This window comes from Molossus molossus, unplaced genomic scaffold (assembly GCF_014108415.1).
Source record: "Molossus molossus isolate mMolMol1 unplaced genomic scaffold, mMolMol1.p scaffold_m16_p_6, whole genome shotgun sequence".
In the NCBI taxonomy this organism is placed as follows: Eukaryota; Metazoa; Chordata; class Mammalia; order Chiroptera; family Molossidae; genus Molossus; species Molossus molossus.
The window spans coordinates 101,878,648-101,904,638 of record NW_023425399.1 but is presented as its reverse complement, the minus strand read 5'-3'; the positions used below and the strand labels follow the sequence as shown (position 1 = coordinate 101,904,638).

Here is a 25,991-nt window from a genome sequence, read left to right as displayed (position 1 = left end):
CCACAAAGCACACACGCAAAAAGCAGATAATATGCATTATGTGACACTGAACTCATCTATATCTGCAAAAAACTAGAAAAATACAATCCCTGGAGGAGACAAATGAAATCGAAACAGACACGCAAGGCCACGGATGAAAGACCGTGGAAAAGAGCCTTCCTTACGTTCCAGGCGGGGAGGACAGCTTCACCAGAGTAACTAGATTGTGGACTATACAGGAAGGCCAAAGCAAACTCCTAGAGGTAAAACGTATTGTGTGTAATACGAAAAAAGTACCAGGTTGGATTCAGGTCAGATTAGCCACTGCAGGGGGGAAAAGTGGCTTTAAAGACCTAGTAAGAGAAACTATCAAAAATGAAACTCAGAGAAAAAAGACTGAAAATAATGAACAAAGAATCAGTACAACCCAAGGAACCATAGCATATATGTAAATGAAGTCCCTGACTGAGAGGAATAATGGAAAAAATATGCCCTGGCGAGTTTGGCTCAGCGGTTAGAGCATCGGCCTGCAGTACAGAGAGACCCGGGTTCGGTTCCCGCTAAGGGCACGTACCTTGGTTGCAGTTTGTCCCCGGCCCTGGTTGGGTCGTGCAGGTGGCAGCCACTCGATGTGTCTCTCTCATATTGATGTTTTTCTCTCTCTTCCTCCCTCTCTCCCTTCCACTCTATCTGAAGATAAATACAAAAATGTCCTCAGGTAAGGATATAAAAAGAATGGGAAAAATAAAATCTACCTGAAAAATAATGGCCAAATTTTTCCCAAATTTGATAAAACCTATGAACTCACTGACGCAAGAATCTCAAAGAATTCCAAGCAGAAGAAACAAAGAATACTACACTGAGACATTATAATACAAGTATGTATAAGCAGTGTCAACGAAAAAAATCTCCAAAGCAGCCAGAGAAAAGAGACACATTAAGTATCCAGGTACAAAGATAAGAATGATTACAACAGTCTTGCTGGAAACAAGGCAATATAGGAAATAATAAAGTAAGGTAATATCATTGAAAATTCTGAAATAAATAATATTTGCTAACCCAGAATTCCATCTGCAATGCAGATGTACTCCAAGCAAAATAAAAACTGTTTTAGATGTACAAAAATTTAAAAAAATTAATCACCAGTATACCTCCATTATAAGAAATTCCTTCAGAAATAAAGAAAAAGTGATACTAGGTCAAAATTTGGATGATCACAAAGAAATGAAGTGCACTAAAAATGCTAACAATGTAGTTATATGTAAAATATGTATTTTACCTATTTTTTAACTTTTAAAAAATATCTGATTATTTACAGAAAAATAATAACAATGCATTGCAAACTTCAATAATGTTTCTATAAGGTCAATAGTAATAAGCCAAAGATACATACTGTACTACAAAACAGTTACAGCTAATGAGTCCACAAATACAACATAAATGATTAAAAATAATGAATCTCCCCAAAATGCAGAAAGAGAAGTAAAAGGGGCATACAGAGCATATGGGACAACAGATGCAACAACAACAACAAAACAACAGCTCTTGCTCAGTGGTTAGAGTGTTGGCCTGGGGACCAAAGGGTTGTGGGTTCAGTTCCTGATCAAGGGCATGTACCTGGGTTGCAGGTTTGATTCCTGGCCTTAGTTGGGGTTGTGTGGGAGGCAACCAATAGGTGTGTCTCTCTCACATCAATGTTTCTCTTACAATGTTTCTCATACTCTCTCTCTTCCTCCCTTCCACTCTCTAAAAATCAATGAGAAAATATCCTTGGGTGAGAATTAACAACAACAACAAAACATAAATAGCAGGATGGCAGATATAAACCCAATTATTTCAATAGTCACATTAAATGTAAATGGCCTAAACACCTCAATTAAAATTCAGCGACTGTCAGACTGGATGAAAAAGCTAAAACCAACTATATGCTGCCTACAAAAGTCCACTTTAAATACAAACACACAAACAGTTTGAAAGTGAAATAATGAAAACATATGTATCACGCTAACATACAAACAAAAAGTAGGCTGGAGTTATTATTAATATCAGACATAATGTAGATTACAGAGCAAGGAATATTGCCATTGAAAAAGAGTAATAGTTTATAAATTATACACTGGTTAGTTCATCTAGAGCAGTGGTTCTCAACCTGTGGGTCGCAACCCCTTTGGGGGTTGAACGACCCTTTCACAGGGGTCGCCTAAGATAATCGGAAAACACATATTCCCGATGGTTTTAGGAACCGAGACCGGCTCCTCTATCCGTCTCCAGGCGGGTCCGCCCACATGCAGATACGCCCACATACAGCATGAGAAACTGTATTAAAGGGCCGCGGCATTAGGAAGGTTGAGAACCACTGATCTAGAGGATATAACAATCACAAATAGTTATGCACATTATTACAGAGCCTCAAACTACATGGGGGCAGAAACTTGTAGAACCAATAGGAAGAAAATGTAAGCCATAAGTATAATTGCTTAATAAAGCAAGATACTTACATATCTCTTTTTCCTGTCTTTTTCCTTGATGGCAGTTCTAACCCTAGCTCACAGGAAAGCAATTCTCACACCTCCATGGTTAAACTCTGAGACTTACATCTGAAGTTATAAGTTATGTTTGATCAAAAAATTTAGGACTATGTCCTATCTCACTAGGTTATATTATTCTATTGTTGAGTTGAAAGGCTGTGATTTTCCAGAAGACCTTGTTTTGTGTGTGTGTGTGTGTGTGCGTGTGTGTGCACACGCTTAAGGTGGAACTTCTCTGCAGTAGTGTGTGCTAGCTTCAAGTCAGGCTCAGACTTGACCTCAGCTTCCTCTCTCCATACTCAAGAGCCAGGTCTTTGCTGTTTGTGGCAATATTTATCTGAGTGTATTAATGTAATATTTAACTTTTTAATTAAAAAAGTAGCTTTGACTTTTCTTGTTTACTTTAGTGCTCTCACTGTCTTCCCTCATTTGTAAAATTGAAATGATACTTGACATTAACAAAATGTAGAGGATGAAGGAATAGATTGGTATGTGCAAAGTACTTGGCAGAAATGCGCTGAGTAGCTGTCTGTAAACATTTAATGACATGGAGGATTAAGAAGAGATTAGGATTATTCTGACCCAAATAAAGTACTTTCTAAAAAAATACAGAACATGGAGAAAAAGTTTGTGATTGAATGTTTGGGTTTAATGTTGGTAGAATGAATGACTCACGTACTCCTCTATTTCATCAATTTGACTTTACAAGTGACAACTCAGGTTATAAAATACAAGATGAAATGTGGAAGGGTTATAAAAAGGAGGGCAATAAAGAGGAGGGATTTGGGGGTTTTAATGAAAGGTACATATATATTTACTCCAATGAGGTTTTTTTCTCCTCCAGTTCAATAATGGCATTCATCTTTGTAAAAGATTCTTCCAAATAGCCTTAGAAAATTCACCAGGGGTAAGACAATGCACATTCTTTCGACCTCAGGGAGGAGAGAGAGAGAAGAGTTACAAATAGAATGGTATGTATTATTAATGAACCCCGGAATCTGTCTGTAAAGACTGCTAGAAAATGCCTGTGGGTTTAAAAGGTACTAACCTAAAAAAAAAAAAATCCTAGAAGATAGAACTATGCTTCATGGTATATTCTGAGTAGTAATCTTATGGAACAACCTCTTCTCTTCCCTCTCACTCCTCCCTGAGCGACCAGTGCTCGTGGTGAGTGACCTAACTCTCCCTGGGAATTTCTCAGCATTCTATTATAGCTGAAAACATCAACAGTTTTGTCTTTCACGATTAATTGAATGTCACTGTGTTGTTTATACTTCTGATTCAAAATTTCAGTGAATAAATGGTTTTTATAATTTTATGTTATCTAAGTTTTATCTTGGTGTTATCTGTTTTAAAACCTAGAACTTAAAACTATTTTTAAAACTCTATTTGATATAGTCCACTATTTTAACTGTGTTTGAAATAGTCTACTTTTTGGTAAAGAAGACATACCAGAAAACTATAAATGTCATAGTTTATGAAAACAGAATTCAAAGCCTGAACAATTATAATATATATATTTGCAAAATTGCTGATGTTCAAAATGATAAAAAAGAACAATGCCTTATTTACATGTACACGTTTTCACTTAACAATTTGCAAATAACTTTACTTTTATTATCTCAGTTGAATTTCATATAACTATTGTAAGGTAGCAGCATACTATCCCACTTTGCGGATGAGAAAAATGAGGCTCATAGAGTCCCAAAGCTACTATTCCACGTATGACAGTGATCCATTGCTAGAGACAGAATTCAAACCCTCATCTGATACCACTGGATTCCAAGCAAATTTAATCACAAATGGAACACCCATTTTCTAAATATTTTTTTAATACTAAACAGCTCAAATATAATATTTCCAATTAATTATTAAAAATATTTCAATAATCTTTAGGAGTAGGTGATAAATTTAACTTATAAAAACTAAATATATATATATTTTCAAACTAAATATATATATATATATTTTTTCATTGTTTGTTTGTTTTTTTCCTTTTTTTAAAGAAAGGAAGTGAGAGGGAGAGAGAGATAGAAACATCAATGAGAGAGAACATCAACTGTGGGTTTGGGCCCACAACCTGGGCATGTCCTAACCAGGAATCGAACTGTCATCCTCTTGGTGCATGGGCTGATACTCAACCACTGAGCCACACCAGCTGGACAAAACTAAATATTTTTAATTAAGGCAAAATTTTAATATTTTTATAACGATAACAATGCAAATTTTGATATTTATATGTCCTACAAAGACCAACTTTTCCTTCTCTATTAACTCTTTTTAATATCTGTCAACTCCTGACAGTGTAAAATCAAGAATAAAAGTTACTCTTTTCCAACATTTCCACTGAAATAAATCTCTTTCCCAAGATTAAACATCATGCCAGAGAGAAAACCATGGATCTAAATCCAGATTTAAAGTGCCATCCAATTAAATCTTTAATTACGTTTTAGTTTTCTTAGACTATATTTTTAAAATATGAGTCTTTTGAAACCATGTCCTTTACTAAACATCATTGAAAGAAGAATGAAAGCAAAATAATAATTAAATATTCATGAAAATAACTAAAAATATCTTTCCATAAGAGGGTTAAAACACTTCTAAAGAAGTGATAGGTGGAGAACCGAAAAATGGCGGCGGAGTGAACGGAGCTACACAGACCGTCTCCCGGAACCAAACTGGAATTACAACTATAACACAGACAAATCGACGGGAAAAACCAACAGAAAAGCAGCTTGCGAGGACCATACAACGAGGGACACTGACTCCATCCCGGTAGGATTGCGAGGGCGCGAGACGGGGCTGGGAGCGCACGGTCGGCAGCTCGGCAGCGGCCTCAGCTGTAAGCGGCGCCCGCAGGTTACACTCCCAGGCGGCCCCACAGCGCAGCCGGGACAGAGGCTGAAACAGCCACAGCCACTCACCTTGGGCTCCGGCAGAGGGAGGGCGGACTGGACTGGAACTGTGTCAGGACACTCGGGGTTTGGAGGGCGCTCAGAGCTTTGGCTGAGTGCAGCCACTCAGGACGGTGGGCACATTGCTCCTTCCCAGGGCTCTGGGGAGAGGCAGCAGCCCTTCCCTCGGAGATCCAACCCCATCCTGTGAGCCATTGAAGTGTTAATTGAGGCTCACTAACAACCAGCATCTGCCCCACCCTCGTGAAAGCCCCTTGGCTGAGCACCAGAGGGAGTTTTCCAATCAACTGACAACCCAAAACTCATCAATAAACCTAGACTGCTAGCCTCCAGGCAAAAAGCTAGAAGATAACAGTTCGTTTCCTGGGCTGGCAACTTTAATCAGGAAAGTAAGACTTGACAGTGGTGTTCAACGTGGGTCATCCCTCACTCATCTAAACACAGGAGAGGGAGCCACAAACAGCAGACCACCAACACCCACAGGGAGAACTTGACAGGCTCCAAAGCCCACAGTGATAGCCAAAATGGTGAAACACAGAAACAGAAGCCAAATGAAAGAGCAAGACACCTCCACCGAAGATGAGATCAATGTGGAGCAATTAGGCATGTTAACAGAGCTAGAATTCAGAGCCATGATCTTGAGGAAGCTGAACAGTATGAGTAAGGACATAGAGACACTGAAAATAAGCCAATTGGAAATTAAAAACCAACAAGAAGAGATAAAAAATGACATATCCGAAATGAAAAACACATTGGAAGGTTTAAAAAGCAGAATAGGGGAAGCTGAGGACCGGATCAGTGAATTAGAAGACAGGGTAGAAAAAATCAACCAATCAGAAAAACAAAAGGAAAAAACTATTAAAAAACAGGAAGACAGCTTAAGAGAACTATGGGACAACTGGAAACGTAATAATATTCGCATCATAGGAGTCCCCGAAGAAGAAGAAAATGAGCAAGGGATAGAGAATATATTCAAAAAAATAGTGAGAGAAAACTTCCCTAATTTGGTGAAGGAAGAAGGCATTCAAGTTCAAGAAGCACAGAGAGTCCCAAGTAAGAAGAACCCAAACAGGCCCACACCAAGACACATAGTAATTAAAATGCCACAAATTAAAGACAAAGAGAGAATCCTCAAAGCAGCAAGAGATAAGCAACAGGTTACCTACAAAGGGAACCCCATAAGGCTCTCAGCTGACTTCTCACAAGAAACACTACAGGCCAGAAGAGAATGGCATGAAGTAATCAAAGTCATGAAAAACAAGAATCTGAATCCAAGATTACTCTACCCAGCAAGGCTATCATTCAAAATAGAAGATCAAATAAAGAGCTTTCCAGACAAAAAAAGGCTAAGGGAATACATTAGCACCAAACCAGCACTGCAAGAAATGTTAAAAGGACTGCTGTAATTAGCAGTAGAAATGGGAAGAAAAATAGAACCACACTAAACAAAAATGGCAATAAATAAGTACATATCAATAATCACCTTAAACGTAAATGGATTGAATGCTCCCATAAAGAGACACAGAGTAGCTGATTGGATAAGAAAGCATGACTCATCTATATGTTGTTTACAAGAGACCCACCTCTCAACAAAAGACTCACATAGATTGAAAGTGAAGGGATGGAAAAAAATTTTCCAAGCAAATGGAAAGCAAAAAAAAGCTGGGGTAGCAATTCTCATATCTGATAAAATAGATTTCAAAATGAAGACCATAACTAGAGACAAAGACGGCCACTACATAATATTGAAAGGATCTATCCAACAGGAAGATATAACCTTGATAAACATATATGCACCCAATATAGGAGCACCAAAATATATTAAAAATCTTCTGGAGGACTTCCAAGGAGAAATCGACAACAATGCAATCATAGCAGGGGACTTCAACACCCCGTTGACAGCACTGGATAGATCCTCTAGGCAAAAAATTAGCAAGGAAACAGAGACTCTAAATGAAGCACTAGACCAAATGGATTTAATAGATATCTACGGAGAATTACACCCCAAAACTACAGAATACACATTCTTCTCAAGTGAACATGGGACATTCTCAAAGATAGACCACATGATAGGACACAAACTAAATCTCTACAAGTTCAAGAAGATTGAAATCATATCAAGCATCTTCTCAGATCACAATGGCATGAAACTAGAAATCAATTGCAACAAGAACATGCAAAGACATTTCAACACATGGAGGCTAAATAGCATGTTATTAAACAATGAATGGGTCACCGAGGAGATCAAGGAAGAAATTAAAAACTTCCTGGAAACCAATGAAAATGAACACACAACAACACAAAATCTATGGGATGCAGCGAAAGCAGTTCTGAGAGGGAAGTTCATAGCACTACAGGCCTACCTCAAAAAACAAGAAAAATTTCTAATTGACTCTCTAACCTCACAACTTAAAGAATTAGAAAGCAAACAAAAAGAAAACGCCAGAGCAAGTAGAAGGAAGGAAATAGTAAAGATCAGAGCAGAAATAAATGACATAGAGACCAAAAAAACAATTCAAAGGATCAATGAAACAAAGAGCTGGTTTTCGAAAAGATAAACAAGATTGATGGACCCTTAGCTAGACTCACCAAGAAACAAAGAGAGAGAACCCAAATACCAAAATCAGAAATGAAAGAGGAGAAGTAACAACCAACACCACGGAAATACAAAAGATCGTTAACAACTACTATGAACAACTATATGGCAACAAATTCGACAATCTAAGAGAAATGGACAAATTTCTAGAAACACACAGTCTCCCAAAACTATTCCCGGAAGAGAGAGAAAACTTGAACAGACCAATAACAACCAAGGAAATTGAAGAGGTAATCAAGACTCTCCCAGCAAACAAAAGCCCAGGCCCAGATGGCTTCACAGGGGAGTTTTACCGAACATTCAAAAAAGAACTAACACCCATTCTCCTCAAACTATTTCAAAAAGTTTAAGAAGAAGGAAGACTTCCAAACACGTTCTATGAGGCCAGCATAATTCTAATTCCAAAACCAGAAAAAGACACTACGAAGAAAGAAAACTACAGGCCAATATCCCTGATAAACATAGACACCAAAATCCTGAACAAAATATTAGCAAATCGGATCCAGAAATACATCAAAAAAATTATTCACCATGACCAAGTGGGATTCATTCCAGGGATGCAAGGCTGGTACAATATTCGCAAATCAATAAACGTGATACACCACATAAACAAAATGAAGAATAAAAACCACATGATCATATCAATAGATGCTGAAAAAGCATTCGACAAAATCCAGCATCTATTTCTGATAAAAACGCTCAGCAATGTAGGAATAGAGGGATCATATCTCGACATAATAAAGGCCATATATGAAAGACCTACAGCCAACATCATACTCAATGGACAGAAACTAAAAACATTTCCATTAAGAACAGGAACAAGACAGGGATGTCCACTTTCGCCACTCTTATTTAACATTGTACTGGAAGTCTTAGCCACAGCAATCAGACATGAAGAAAAAATAAAAGGGATCCAAATTGGAAAGGAGGAAGTGAAACTGTCATTATTTGCAGATGACATGATATTGTACATAGAAAACCCTAAAGACTCCATCAAAAATCTATTAGACTTAATAAATGAATTTGGCAAAGTAGCAGGATACAAAATTAACGTCAAGAAATCGACGGCATTCTTGTACATCAATGATGAACTCACAGAAAGAGAAACTGAAAAAACAATCCCATTTACCATCGCTCCAAAAAAATTACGATACCTAGGAATAAATTTAACCAAAGAAGTAAAGGACCTATTTGCAGAAAACTACAGGTCATTGAAAAAATAAATAGAGGAAGATATAAAAAAGTGGAAGCACATACCCTGTTCATGGATTGGAAGAATTAACATAATTAAAATGTCCATACTACCCAAAGCAATCTATAGATTCAATGCAATCCCCATCAAAATACCAACGACATATTTCATAGAACTAGAACAAATACTTCAAAAGTTCATATGGAACCAAAAAAGACCCCGAATAGCCACAGCAATCTTGAAAAAGAAGAACAAAGTAGGTGGGATCACAATACCAGATATCAGGTTATACTACAAAGCGACTGTAACCAAAACAGCCTGGTACTGGCACAAGAACAGGCATATAGACCAGTGGAACAGAACTGAAAACCCAGAAATGGACCCAAGGCAATACGCTCAATTAATATTTGACAGAGGTAGCAAGAGCATACATTGGAGTAAAGACAGCCTCTTTAATAAATGGTGTTGGGAAAATTGGACAGCTACATGCAAAAAAATGAAACTAGACCATCAACTTACACCATACACAAAAATAAACTCAAAATGGATAAAAGACTTAAATGTGACCCGTGAATCCATAAAAGTTCTAGAAGAAAATGTAGGCAACAAAATTGCAGACATCATACAGAGCAGAATTTTCACTGATACATCACCTAAGGCAACAGAAATAAAGGAGAAAATGAACACATGGGACTACATCAAACTAAAAAGCTTCTGCACAGCAAAAGAAACAATCATCAAAATGGAAAGGCAACCCACTGTATGGGAGAACATCATTGCCAATGATGTATCAGATAAGGGGTTAATTTCCAATATATATAGAGTGCTCATACAACTCCACAAAAGGAAAACAAAGAACCCAATAAAAAAATGGGCAGAGGAGCTGAATAGACACCTCTCCAAACAGGACATACAAATGGCCAAGAGACATATGAAGAAATGCTCAACATCACTAATCATCAGAGAGATGCAAATTAAAACAACAATGAGGTATCACCTCACACCTGTCAGAATGGCCGCCATCAACAAATCATCAAACAACAAGTGTTGGCGAGGGTGTGGAGAAAAGGGGACTCTAATACACTGCTGGTGGGAATGCAGACTGGTGCAGCCACTATGGAAAACAATATGGTGCTACCTCAAAAAATTAAAAATTGAACTTCCATTTTACCCAGTGATCTCACTGCTGGGAATATACCCTAAGAAGCCTGAAACACCAATCAGGAAGAATATATGTACCCCCATGTTCATAGCAGCACTATTTACAATAGCTAAGATCTGGAAACAGCCCAAGTGTCCACCAGTAGACGAATGGATAACAAAGCCGTGGTATATATACACCATGGAGTACTATGCAGCTGTAAGAAAGAAAGATCTCTTATCCTTTGAGACGACATGGAGGGACCTGGAAAGTATTATCCTAAGTGAAAGAAGCCAAGCAGAAAAAGAAAAATACCACATGATCTCAGTTATATACGGAATATAATGAACATAACAGTCTGAGGAATACAGTAGACCCAGACACATGGAAGTAGGGCACAGACTGACATCCCTCAGAAGAGGGGGTGGGGGGTGGGGGGGTGGGAAGAGATAAACCACAGAACTTATATGCATGTATGCATGACCAATGGACATGGACAACTAAGCCGGGGACGGGGGGGGGGGGGGGGGCAATGGGGTAAAAAGGTAAAATATCTGTAACAAAAAATAAATAAAAATTCATAAAGAAAAAAAAAGAAAGAAATGATAGGTGATTGTTAAAACTCTAAAAGTTTTAATTATCCACTCTTTTTTTCACAGGGTAACACCACATTCTAAGAACATTAGTTTACTCTACATCTCTGCTAATCCACATCAGTGATGGTGAAAGATTTTAATGAATTCGCCATAAGATATGTGATAGTTTTAAATGGGCTGATTAGACTTGGACAAACATACATCCTTGTAGAAGTATTTTCTATGTTACTTTAATCTCAGTTGGAAAAGCAATGGTTGTACTTAGACATTTATTCATTTTGTCATTTGTTCTCTAATCCTCATGAGTGTGTAAAGATATATGATGTTATTTCCTTTTTATCATTTCCATTGCATAAAGACTTGAATACAATACTTTAAAAAATGTGCCCTGGCCAGTTTGGTTCAGCGGTTAGAGTGTTGGCCTGTGGACCAGAGAGACCCGGGTTTGATTCCAGCCAAGGGCACGTACCTTGGTTGCAGTTTGTCCCTGGTCCCGGTTGGGGTCATGTGGGTGGCAACCAGTTGATGTGTCTCTCTCACATGGATGTTTCTCTCTCTCTCTCTCTCTCTCTCTCTCTCTCTCTCTCTCTCTCTCTCTCTCTCCTTCCCACTCTGTCTGAGGATAAATGTCAAAATATCCTTGGGTGAGGATTAAAAAAAAAGTTTAGTCAAATGGATAACTCAAATCTAATTATTTTATAAATGATTAGACTTTGGTCAGAAGTCCAAACGTTAGTCAGAAGTCTGCTCCAAAATGCTTTTTTTTTTTTCCCAATTAAATTACATATTCCACAGTTATATGTGGTTCCCTAATTTACTTTGTTAACACAAATAAATGTGCAAATAAGTCACATGGCAAATACTCTGCCTAGGAACCGATCTTATTTTTATCATAAATTTTCAGCAAAGAAGTTGTCCAAAAATATTTTAGAAGGGACTGATTTATCACTTCTGCTATGACTGTTTGAGCTTCCTTTAGCTCACCCAATCCATTGAGAATGACCATAAACTGTAAATACAAAACAAACAAAAAACTCAAACACAAAGTACATGAAATCTGAATGTTATACAAAAGTAGGCAGACTGATGAATTAAGTAAGAACTAGGAGAAGGTGGGAAAGAGAAACAGAAAAACAAAAAGGAGAAGGGACAAATAGAAAATAAAATGGTGACCTAAATGCAACCATTTACATAATTATATTTAATTTTAATGCTCTAAAAACTCCAATTAAAAGGCAAAATTTTCAGAGTGCATAAAATTGAAAGACCCAAATATATGCTACCTATGAGAAACAGAGAAATTTTAAAATAAAGACACAGGTTGAATGTAATGGATGGAAAATGATATACCATGTAAACGTTAAGTATAAGAAGGCTGGAATGAATGGAAACAGATAAAATTGTCCTCAAGATCAAGAGTATTATAAAAAAAAAAAAATAGAGACATTTATAATACTAAATGAGGTGTTTACCAAGAAGACATTACAATTATAAATATATATTGGCTTAATAATAAAGTCTCAAAATAAATGAGGCAACTAAGAAGCCTGAAACGCCAATCAGGAAGAATATATGTACCCCCATGTTCATAGCAGCACTATTTACAATAGCTAAGATCTGGAAACAGCCCAAGTGTCCATCAGTAGATGAATGGATAAAAAAGCAGTGGTACATTTACACAATGGAGTACTATGCAGCGGTAAGAAAGAAAGATCTCTTATCCTTTGAGACGACATGGAGGGACCTGGAAAGTATTATCCTAAGTGAAAGAAGCCAAGCAGAAAAAGACAAATACCACATGATCTCACTTACATATGGAATATAATGACCATAACAGTCTGAGGAATACAGTAGACCCAGAAACATGGAAGTAGGGCACAGACTGACATCCCTCAGAAGAGGGGGGGTGGGAAGAGATAAACCACAGAACTTATATGCATGTATGCATGACCAATGGACATGGAAAACTAAGCCAGGGACCGGGCGGAGGTGGGGTGGGGTGGGGGGTGCCAGTGGGGTAAAAAAGGTAAAATATCTGTAACAAAAAAACGAATAAAAAATTTATAAAGAAAAAAAAAAAAGTTTTCGAGAACATGGTAATAAAGCAGATTACATTTAAAAAATAATAATAATAATAATAATAAATGAGGCGAAAATATTGATAGAATTGAAAGGAGAGAAAGATGATTCCACATTTTTACGAGGCTTTGATTGACAATCAGCAATTCACAGACTATTAGTCAAAAAAGTAGACATAGATGACCTGCCTGGCCGGTGTGACTAAGTGGTGGAGTGTTGACCCATGCACCAAAAGGTCACGGGTTTGATTCCCAGTCAGGGCACATGCCCAAATTGTAGACTCAATCCCTAATGGGGAGCATGTAGGAGGTGGCCAATCCATGTTCTCTCTCATCAATGTTTCTGTCTCTTTCTCCCTCTCTCTCTAAAAATCAATAAAGGAAAAAAATTTTTTAAAAAAGACATAGATGATCTGAAAAATACTATCTAAGACTTTGATCTATTGAATATTTACATAACTCTACATCTAATTGCAGAATATATGTTACTTTCAAGTTCACATAGTACATTGAACAAAATTAACGGTATGCTGGTCCATAAAACAAATCTCTGCAAGTTTACAAATATTGAAATCAAACTATGCATTTTCTAATCATGATAAAATAAAATTAAAAATCAATAATAAAAAACCCAGCCAGTGTGGCTCACTGGTTTAGCGTTGACCCATGGACCAAGAAGTCGTCAGTTCGATACCTGGTCAGGACACATGCCCAGGTTGTGAGCCAAATCCCCAGTGGGGAGCATGCAGGAGGCGGCCAATTGATGTTCTCTCTCATCAATGTTTCTGTCTTTCCCTCTCTCCTCACTAGAATCAATAAAGAAAAAATATTCAAAAATTAAAAAAAAAAAAGAAGATACCTAGGAAAACCCAGATCTGAAAAATTAAGCAACACACTTAATAACTCACAGGCCAAAAAGAAATCAAGGACAATTTTAAAAGATTTTGAACTACATGATAATGAATATGCAACATATCAAAGTTTAGAGGAAACAAGGAAAGTGGTACTGAGAGGAACACCAATAATGTAAATACCTACCTTATGGGTTTTGACCTTAAGAAATTAGAAATAGAAGAGCAAAGCATATCTAAAACAAGTATAAGAAAGGAAATTGTCAGTATAAGAGCACATATAAAAGAAAGAAAACAAGAGACACGCTTTGTACTCCCCCACATGGCCCACAGCCACATGGACCCCACACGCGATGGTGATGGACAGGAACTAGTCTAAGGCTGTGCCAGACTCAGCGCCACCACAGAACAGAAACTTTGGACACTGGCCTTGGTTCTAGCTCTTCGGAATCTCCAGCTACACCTCTTCCTGGACTGGTTTAAGGGAAATGGGGCTTTGCAAACCCAGGGATGCAATTCCACACAAATAAAGCTTTCTATTGCATCTCCTCCTCCTGTGGGGGCCTCTGGAAATGCTCAGTCCCGTGGCACCTCAAGGACCCCACTCTCACTAGCAACAGAGAAGGGCAAGCCATGCAATTTTCTGATAACAGTAAGAAGAGTACTACACCATGACCACATAGGATTTGTATGAGAAATCCAAATTAGTTACCCTTAAAAAAATAATCAATATAAATCACCATATTACACAAAAAGAGGAAAACTATGACCATTTCAAGAGATCAAAAATTATTTCACCAAAATTCAGCAAATACTTTGATGAAAATTCCCAGAAAGCTAGGAAAAATGTAAAATTCCCTCAATGAAATTACAGCTCCATTAACCTATAACTAACATCCTATTTCATGCCTCCCCTAAGATCAGGAACAAGGCAAAGATGCCTCCCTCGACCACTTCTTTGCAACATCTTACTAGAGATCCTAATCGAGAGAAGGCAATAGAAAGGAGGCAGGAAATCAGAAATTAAGTACAGAGTTGTTTCGATTTACATATAATACGCTTGTTTAAATGGAAAATCTCAGAGCATCTATAAAATTATGAGTAAAACCAACAGGTGAATTTAGCAGGTTAAGATACAAAGTTAATGTTTAAAAATCATTCAAACTTTGCAAAGAAACCACCCATTGTTTTTATTTAGTCTACTGAACATTAAAGTAGGCATATTAGCTTTCATAGTACTTTTGAAAAGTATTTAAAATATAATTTTTAAAAGTATATAGACACCAAGTTCTCTAGACATTATACACACACAATATATACTCTTCCTATTATATATATATACATATATATATATATAAAGATATGTTTAACACTTTGCCTACATAATAAAACACTTGTTGAAAAAAATACCAGATTATTTGCATAACCATGGAGATACTTCAACAAGGAAAAAACACTGTTTTATTCCATGTGTTATGATAAGACGTGGGACTATGATAAAATAGTAGAGCCTGGTAGAACTTCAATACATATGTACATATACATGTATGCGTATGGGGGTGTGTGGGTGTAATTACTCTTTCCAGATAAGTTTTAAAATATAAACTCATGATTACCTTTTTTTTTTTTTATCCTCACCCAAGGACATTTTTCCATATTTTGTTCAGATAGAGTGGGAGGGAGAGAGAGAGGAAAAGAGAGAAACATCGACGTGAAAGGGACACATCGAGTGGTTGCCACCCGCACAACCCAACCAGGGCCGGGGACAAACTGCAACCAAGGTACATGCCCTTAGCGGGAACCGAACCTGGGTCTCTCTGGACTGCAAGCCGATGCTCTAACCGCTGAGCCAAACTGGCCAGGGCGCTTACCTATCTTTCAATGAGATAGCTTCATATCCCATTTTACCTCCCAGTGCTTAGGAACAAACATACCTTCCTACGGGAAATCTCCTGATCCCTCCTGAAGCATTTGGAGAGATTTGTCAGTGTTAATCTCCCAAATGCCTCAATTCTGCTAGACTTGGAGACTCCAGGGGAGTTTCTTTGTGAAAAAGAGCATCATTATCAAAGGGACATGGTGAAACAATGCCATTTCCTTCTTGAGTTCATTCCAGGTTTACCCCAGGTCCCCACTGCCTGGAGCCTGTGCAATACCACCGGAATCTCTCCCTCTGCACGTGGCTTTGAGATGAACTGTCAGAGATGATGGACATTGATTAATGGATAAATGAGAGTCCCCAACATAGGTTGGACAGCCATAAAATAAGAGTTTTGTGATTGCCTTAACATTCCAACTGAAGGACTGACTGAGAGAATATTATTATTTGTAAATGCCAAGCTAGCTAAAATAGTGAAGACTTTCAGTAGGTGCTTCTCTTATTAGTGTTTGAAGCAATTATAGAGAGAATGGGTCAGTGCAATTTTCCTCTTGCACTTAAAAAATCCTTTCTTGCTGATGCAAGAAAAGCTATTCAAATTTAAATCAGGCTTCTCACCACAAATGCTTCCTGTGAGAGACATTGCAAATAAGTAGCAGCGCCCCCCACCCCAGTCAGGTTGCATTTGAGGAGGTCAATGTAATTCACTGCAAATAATACGGCGTTAAATCAACCGGTAGAATGAACTTGCTTTTCACTTTCTGAGAATTGTTGACATTCTTGGCAGCCTGTATACAACATATATTTCATTTATTTCCCTCTGTTAATGATATAATCTCTTATTGCATTATGGGAAATCAGATATATAGTAAATATGAACACTTTTACACAGCTTAGCCCTCTCTCTGAATAAACGATTTTCAATTAATTTCTTTTTTTTTTTTTGGTACATGCCCCTAGCGTGAACCAAACCGGGGACTCTCTGGGCCGCAGGCCGACGCTCCAACTGCTGAGCCAAACCGGCCAGGGCTCAATTATTTTCTAAATATATCACAATTCAAGTACTATATTTAGTGAATGAAGGCTGATTACAATAAGAGAACTTGGATTGGGGAGGGATCAGAAATATATGTAGGAAGGAGTTTGATAACTCTGAGTTACTGGCTTGATTGAAACTTCGTTTTTTCTCATTTTGTTGTTTTACAGTCATAATGACATAGCCATAAGGCTTTATCTATAAATGCAAAGGAAAAAGAAAGTAATGTGCCTAGATAATTCAAGGTTAAAGAAAATGACAAAACATCTTCCAAGTAAGAGAAAGATGAAAAATGTATTGACTTTCATTTTATAAGAATTGTTAAGGTTAGAAGCTTCCACTTATCAGTAGAAGAAGAAAAATGATGCAATGTACTTTTCATATCTTTATGATACATAAGCAAGGGTACACACTAGGTACCTACCCCTGTGAATATTCCTAGTTAAATTTCCCCAACTGAAAATCTAAAGACAAAAAAATGTGTGTGTGTGTGTGTGTGTGTGCGCGTGTATGTATAGATGGATAGAAGTGGAAAAAGAGAATTGTTTTAAGACTATATGCTGCAAATTGAAATAACATTTCAAAGAACAAATTTTCAAGAAAGAAAATTATTTAAATAAGCTATTTATTTCCCGTAATATAATAAAAGCCACAGGTACTCACCTAACCTCTCAATGGAATAATATCGTTGCTTACTGTCCACACGCACTGTCTCGGCGTAAGGGCTTCCAACACCATAACCAATAATGTAACCTCGCACCACGATGTTTGGGTTCAAAGGAGGAGTCCAACTCATGATGATGCAGTTCGTCTGGGGTCTCACATGAAGAGAGCTTGGCTGGTCAGGGACTTGAGACTCTAGAATTCAAACAGAGGCATTGTCAGCCTATCTTGTAATAGAATATACAGCAGGGTACAATTCCAATTTAAATAAGACTTAACAGCTGGTGTGGCTTAGTGGATTGAGTGTCATCCCATGCCCCAAGAAGTCACTGGTTCGATTCCCTGTCGGGGCACATGCCTGTGTTGTAGGCTCAATTTCCAGTAGGGGGCGTGTGGGACACGGCCAATGTTTCTCTCTCATCGATGTGTTTCTCTCTCTCTCCCTCTCCCTAAAAAAAAAAAAAAAATCAATAAAACATATTAAAAAAATAGAAGACTTAACATCATATTCCACAGATGCTCAAATGGTGTATCACCAATGGCCCAAGTTCCTCCATGTTTCGGCAGGTGATACATTTTCCATGCTTGATTTGATTTTCATAAAACTTGTTAAGCACAAGAGGCTACTGAATACCTTCCATTCATCTTTATTCTAATACTTTTTCCTTGGGCTAATTTTTTTCCCATCTATTTCTTCTTAGGTATTATTAACGAGGGGTGAAATGGAAGCAGCACACAAATCACATTGACCAGCTTCAAGCTGGTTCTGCTCCCTTAAAGCAGATTATGATTAATGCAATCTTTGAGTTCTTTTCCAGAGATAACACTGTGCATGTGCTATCCCTGTCCTCAAGTTGACCCCAGAAGCACGAATCTTCAGTCGACGGAACTCAAATAATGGAAGTGTGGCCACCAGAGCTTTTTATGAACCAAGAGGTCCTTCAACAAGGAAGATTCAGTGCCCAGACCAAACATGGACAAATATGGAACTGACCAATAAAATCCTGCCAGATTGGAATTCGTTTGCGCTTTGTTTTGACCTTCGACCATATTCCATAATTGGCCAAGTTCAAAAACCCTCCGATCAAAACTCACCTTTGCCAGCACTACATCATGCCTTCCCGTTTTCCCTAAACCTTAAAACTTGTCTGGACACCAGAGTGGGGAGACAAATTTGAGTGGTGCCTCCCATGTCCTGTGAGCCAATTCAGCATTTACTAAATATGTTCTTTCTTCTCTCAAACGCTGGTGTCATAATTTTGGCTCCTAGAGGTTGGGCAGTGGACCCTGGCTCAGTAACAAAATCAAGGCAGATGTAAGAATAATAGAAAGGAAAACAAAATGTCAAAAACCATCTTTCCCAAGCATTGTTTACTCTGATTTAATTAAAACTAAAATAAACGTAGAAGTCCTTTCTTAAGAAACTGTCAGGAGAAATAGTTGAGCACCATGATTGGCTCAGCATGGTTAGAATGGTCCTTGACCTGGGGTTGATTGCATCTGTGAAAAGTGCATTGATTAGCGAAGGAAAAGAGTCAGTGGTCTAGATTAAAGCCTCACAGACTCTGGAGTGTCCAAATTCGGTTAATATCAGGACCTGTCATTTACTAGCAGAGTGTCCTTATGATATTATGTTTGAGTTTGTGTTCTAATTAAATTGGCATTCCAAATATTGATGGATTCAAAGCTTGAGCTCTGGAAAAATTAAAAAGAAGAGTCCAAATTTGTACTGTATACTCGCTATCTGTGAGGGACCTTAAGCCCTGATTATTCCTCTGTAAGCTCCAGTTTCCTCACACCCAGAATGAGGATAAGGATAGCAATGGTCTTATATGGTGATGAGAAACTTTAATGAGGTAATGCATAAAAGCACTTGCATTGTGAGTAGCTATTAGGGAAAGAATACACGTGCTATCCTACCATAAATCTAATTTTAAGGACATGGTGTGTTGAACGTTAATAAATTCTAATTTTTATATCCTTCTTCTTCTCTATGATCCCATCCTAAAGAAATGACGCATTTTCTGGATACTTATCATCATCTAACTAATAAATATTTATAAAGCACCTGCTATCTTTAGGCTATGAGGCAGGTTACCAAGATGATCAGGATATAGGAGAAAGGGAACAGAGCAGGCATAAAACCTGCCATCTTGGGAATTTATAATTTAATGGGAGGGGCAGACAAGTAAAAGGCAGTTATAATATACTATTATAAATATTTTGATAGGTTTAATACAGATACATGTAGTGAAAATCAGGTAAGTATTCTGGGAAGAAATTTAAGAAAGAATGTGTCCATTTAAACTTAATAGTCCATTAAGTGCTTAGCAAACAGTTCCTAGCAGGCAATAGGTACTCAAAAATATTAGATATTTGAACCTTATTCATACTATTTGTATTCATTAGTTCCTTCCTAACTGAAAATCCCCAATGGTAACATATGTCAAATTATGCAAGAGAATTTGATGACTAAAGTATAATTACAATATATTTTTCTTCTTGATGTAATAGCAAATGGAGATGCAGTCTTTACCAACTTTATCTACCATCAACACACATACTTCTGGCTTAAGTGATATATGAAATTGTGTCTTTTATTAAAGTTTTAAAAATAGTACCATGCTAACAGCCTCTCAAAAGATGCTACAGTCTAAAGATGCTTTTTTTCCTTCTGAAGATGCTCATTTGTGGACAAGAGAGAGACAAGCTATTCTTTGTCCTGAAGAAGACTGTGATGTAATATGCAAAGGCATAATTAAAAAATTATATCAAAACATGGATATAAACCTTAACAGCAGAAACACAATGTCTGTGAAGGATTTTCCACTATAAACCCCAAGTGAAAATAATAAAAGAGACAAAAGGGATGGATGAATACTTCAACAAGCCAGTCGGAGAAAGACAAATACCGTATGATCTCACTTATATGTGGAATCCAACGAACAACATAAAGTGATATATATGTACCGTGCAGTGTAAGAAAGAAAAATCTCTTCCCTTTGAGACCACATGGAGGGACCTGGAGAGTATTATGCTAAATGAAACAAGCCAATCAGAGAAAGACAAGTATCACATGATCTCAATTATTTGTGGAATATAATGAACAAAATAAACTGATGAACAAAATGGATCCAGGGACACAGAAGTAGGGAACAGACTGATAAACCTCAGAGGGAAGGGGGTTCGGTGGGATGGGAAGAGATAAACCAAAGAACTTGTATTGTATATGCATAACCATTGGACACAGACAACGGTACGGTGAAGGTGGGGGGTGAGAAGCAGAAAGGAAGATGTCAAAGGGGGAAAAAGAAGGATATCTATAATAAAAATTAAGTATTTAAAAATAAAATAAAGTGATGAACAAAACAGAAACAGGCTGGATACATGGAACGGACTGACAGCTGTCAAAGGGGAGGAGGGTGGGGAGGTGGATAAGAAAAGTAAAGGGGTTAAGCAAACACAAACACACACACACACACACACACACACACACACACACACACACAGACAACAATGTGGTGATAGCCGGGGGAAAGGGGGGTAGGTGGAGGGGGGCAAAGGCGGGGTAAAGGGGGACAGAAGGAGACTTTGCTTTGGGCAATGGGAACACGTGCAGATAATGTTTTGTTGAGCTGTACACTTGAAACCTGTATGGTTTTGTAAACCAATGTCACCCCAATAAATTAAAAAATACTTGTTAACCCTATTGCCACAGAGTCTCCCCAGTGACTATGAAATGTGATGGGCTCTCTAATAAATACTGTCTAACACATTTGAAGCTTTTACAATCATTGTTGAAACAACAAGATCATCTTACATTTACAAAATGAACTAAATAGTATTCAGATTTTCTGCAGTTATGACTTTTTAAAAACGATATAAAAGCCTAAAAATTTTAATGACACTATTCAGCATCTTTTCGAATAAAAGGATAAAGCAACTATTTAAAATGTTTTCAGAACAAAAACTTTCTACATCTCTCTGCAAACCACAGAGTAGCTCCCCTGCAAGTTAGTCAAGTTAGCACCCATAGAATTACATTTATTTGAGCGTTAAGGTTACCATGGTGATGAGAGTACACACTGGCAGTTGAAGAAGAGGGGCTGTTAGTACACATGACACAGCTTTACTTTTCACTTCATAAAAGTACTTTCAATCCTAGATCCTAATGCTCAAACAATTTTCACATTACACAAAATAAGGATATTAATACATAAGAATATATACTGCCTCCCCTTCTAAATACTCAATGGCCTTTCACCACTCAATGAAGATCATGGGGCCGGAGGAAGGGTGACTATCAAGGCGGTATTGGACCTAAGCCATTCATAACACGCGGCCTCGTTATAAAGATAACTGTGTTAGGAGATTGTTTCTCATCAAGAATAGCCTGTTTGTGCCCTGCTATTCACTTCTTAGTATAAAGACAGAAATGACAATTTTCCTTTTGTCCTACACGAGTGAGTTTTCTCCAGCACAGAGGACGTTATGGAGTCGGAAAGCAGTTACTACTGGAATGAACTCTAAAACACCGACTCAGAAAGTCTGCCGCGGAAGGTGTGTGACAGGAATACTCTTCGGAGGCTGAACTGAGCTTCGCTACTCAGAAGTACATGAAAGATTTCATAAGTACCTCTAGGACAAAGAGTGCATATATAAAGCACAGATAAGTATTAAGGCAATTATTGAAATAATTTGAAACCAAAGAACACATTTTGCCTGAAATATGCAAATTAATGAGGCCCAAAATTTCTACTGGAGTCTGAATTATTAAGATAAGTAGGTCAACTGCCATTCTTGATTATACTATAAAATTATGGATCTTTAGTTTAATTTGTTTCTAAAGGGCATTTATTATTCTTTCAGTGGTGATTACAGGCTTCCACTAATGAGTAACGTTCACATATAATACACTAGGAAATTTATCAGATTCATCCCTGTGACTTTTCAACATTGAGAGTGCATTGCCTATGTGCCAGTCATAGTACTACAGTACTGGCTCTGGGGGATACAGTTTTGAGGAGGTAAGAAAAAAAACCCAATAAACAAGAAAATCTTGAGATCTTTGTAAGTGTGTAACTGACTCATCAAGGAAAGTATCACTAGTAGAGTCTAAGACAAAGGATCAGAAAGAGCAGAAGGAGCCAGTCAAGCAAACATTTGGGTGGGAAGTATTACAGGCAGAGAGAACAACTACTGACAAAGGCTTATAGCAAAAGTGAGGTTGATATCAAAGAAAAGCAAAGAAGGTCATAGCATAGAGAATAAGAAGGAAAACGAGTGAGATATAAAAGGAGGTCACCCAATGGGAATGTAAAAACAGTGCAGCTACTAGGGAAAACATAAAGGCAGTTCTTAAAAAAACAAAAAAAAACACAAAAAGAATTACCACATGAGCCAGCATTTCCACTTCTGGGTATATTCCCAAAAGAATTGAAAGCAAGAACTCAAACAGGTATTTATATACCTGTGTTCATAGCATCATCATTCACAATAGCCAAAAGGTAGAAGCCACCCAAGAGCCCCTCAACAGATGAATGGATAAACAAACTGTGGTATATACACACAATGGAATATTTTTCAGCTTTTAAAAAGGAAGGAAATTCTGACACATGCCTCAACCTTGAGGACATTGTGCTAAGTGAAATGAGCCAGTCACAAAAGGACAACTGTATGATTCTATTTATATGAGTTACTCAGAGGACTTAAATTCCTAGAGGCAAAGTAGAATGGTGACGGCTGGGGCTGGGGGGGGGAGTTTGATGGGTACATAGTTTCTAGTTTTGCAAGACGAAGAGTTCTCAAGAAGGTGGTAGTGATGGATGCACAAAAGCATGAATACCCTTAATGCTATTGAACTGTACCCCTGAAATGGTTAAGATGGTAAATTTTATTGTATGTGCATTTTAAAACATTTTTTTTTTATTATTAGAAGACTTGAAAAATGCTTTTGTATTTGTCTGGGGGGCCATTGTGGAGATAAAGTGGACATGTCCGGGACATTTGGAAGGTATAGTCAACAGAGCTATAGATCGAATGGGAGGGGGGTGAGAAAGGAGACTCAGCGATAACTCATGTGTCTCTGGCTTGGGCACCTGGTGAACGCTGTGCTGAGATGGGGACAACCAGGCGAATTCTCGGGCCATGTTCAAAGTGAGATGCCTAATGGTCACACCTGAAGAGGTATCAGGGCAGTAGCGGGTATTCAGTGTGGGGATTTGGTGAAAGGCCATAGCTGGATACATAGATGTGGAGGCTGTCGGCATACAGACAGTAATTTTTTTTAAAAGTGTAGTAATATAGATATGGTATATATTGTAAACAAAAGAATTACACATAAGAGCATGTTCCCATTCCACTCAAAACCCCCCTCCCCGTCTTCCCATCCCAGATTGTAGGGTCAGGCTCATTACAATGGCTTAAAAGGTCATGTACGACCTCCCCTCCCCCACTACACTGGGCCCTTCCCCCTCATCTCCTGCCACTTCCCCTTTGCTCCCCTCACCCCGTCATCTGCTCCCCGGACACCGCTGTCCCTCCCCGTCACCTGCTCCCCGGACACCGCTGTCCCTCCCCGTCACCTGCTCCGCTGGACGCCGCTGTCCCTCCCCGTCATCTGCTCCCCGGACACCGCTGTCCCTCCCCGTCACCTGCTCCGCTGGACGCCGCTGTCCCTCCCCGTCATCTGCTCCGCTGGACGCCGCTGTCCCTCCCCGTCATCTGCTCCGCACTGGACGCCGCTGTCCCTCCCCGTCATCTGCCCCGCACTGGACGCCGCTGTCCCTCCCCGTCATCTGCCCCGCTGGACGCCGCTGTCCCTCCCCGTCATCTGCTCCGCTGGACGCCGCTGTCCCTCCCCGTCATCTGCTCCTCTGGACGCCGCTGTCCCTCCCCGTCATCTGCTCCGCTGGACGCCGCTGTCCCTCCCCGTCATCTGCTCCTCTGGACGCCGCTGTCCCTCCCAGGCGGCTCTGGCCTTCCTCACCTCCTTCAGGTTTCTGTCACTTAATTTACAGTTACAGCCTTCTCTGGTTACGATATTTAAAACTGTATTTTTCCTAATCTCTACTATTCTAATCTCCTCACAATCTCCTCTCATTCCCGAACCCCGTAGGATTTATTTCCACTCGTTCTGCTACCGATTTAATGTGATTACTTCGCTGCTCTTTGCCTCCCCGTGTCCGTGCCTCCCCGTCGCTGAGCAGCCCCCTGGCAGAAGCGCTCAGAACACGGGAACCAAGGGGCTGTTTCCCGAGGGCCCATACAATTGTCCTCATGTATAACTGCCATTAGGTATAAAATGACCACAATTTTCTACAACTCTCCCCAGAAGATAACAATAGTAAGAGAAAATGGAATAACAGAGAATGAAACAAGATGAAAATGCAGTTATTAAGGTTGTGGGCTCCCAGTGACCCAGCAAGATTTGTGTCCCCTGGCTCCTGCTCATGAAAGCGACACTGCTGTCCACCGCGTGGCGTGGAGGCGGCGCCAGGCCGTGTCGGGCTTCTGGACTTGTGCTAAATAGTCACAGATTTGCCTATTTGCTCTTTTTGGTGTGCTGCATTTTATAGGTCACTTTGTTAGAGTTTTGTTCCAGTCCTTAATACCAAATATATGTGTGTGTGTGTGTGTGTGTGTGTGTATGTATGTATATGTGTATATATATATATTTTTTACAGAGAATCACAATTGACACCCCAAACTCGGTCTTTCTAGGCAGATCTAATATATACTAATGTGTTCATTCTATTGGCAGAGCCCGCTCTCAATGATGGGCATTATCTTCCTTAAGCCGCTCACCTCTATAAACTTTGAATGTTTTCTATTTAATCATTGTAGTGGAAAACCACTTCTATTCACCGTTGAATTATACCTCTTTTTGCAATTCTACTCCTACTGTCTTCTCAGTAATAACTTTTTAATATAGTTTTAAACTTACATGCGGCCCGACTCTCTCAGAGGTATGCAGTGCTATGGGCTGGCAAAGCCTTCGTACAGGCAGGTCCATCAGCCTTACAATTTTCTCCTGTTGCCCTCTGTGCCGTCATTCCTTCCCCCAACTCCTGACTGTTACTTCAAATCATGGATTTTAAAACGTCATCCTGCCCTGGACATATATGCTTTTCTGACTTTATTTACTCAGCATGACAGTTTTTAAAAGCCATCCAGGTTTTTGTTGTGCTGAACAACAATAATGGCTGAAATTTATGCATACCTATTATGCATAAGCATAACGCTCAGCATTTCAATAAATGTTTTATCACTTAATATTTCAGTTTTTTGTTCTTAAAAATGTTTATTCCAGTCATAGTTGTTACTCTATCATTTCACACATAGCGTGCATTCTTAGCTATTCTGCACATTTTATATTATTTATCTCAATTTTTTACTTAAGATTTATAATTTTATATGTACCTCATATTCTTATTCAGTTTTGTTTTCCTTCGATCTTAATTGTTTTATGCAGACTCATCTCATTATTCTATTATTTTTAGCGACTTTTGTTTGTCTAGTATCATTTTATTCCATCA

At 38.5% G+C, this 25,991-nt stretch overlaps 1 protein-coding gene across 2 annotated transcripts in view; it reads right to left on the bottom strand.

Annotated features, from left to right (window-relative positions):
• DCC (DCC netrin 1 receptor) overlaps positions 1–25,991 on the bottom strand; it is a 1,071,808-nt gene that overhangs the window by 140,018 nt on the left and 905,799 nt on the right. For both annotated transcript variants that reach the window (XM_036244835.1, XM_036244836.1), the window contains one exon: positions 17,455–17,649. In XM_036244835.1, the coding sequence (XP_036100728.1) occupies positions 17,455–17,649 (195 nt within the window). The remainder of the gene's footprint in view (positions 1–17,454; positions 17,650–25,991) is intronic.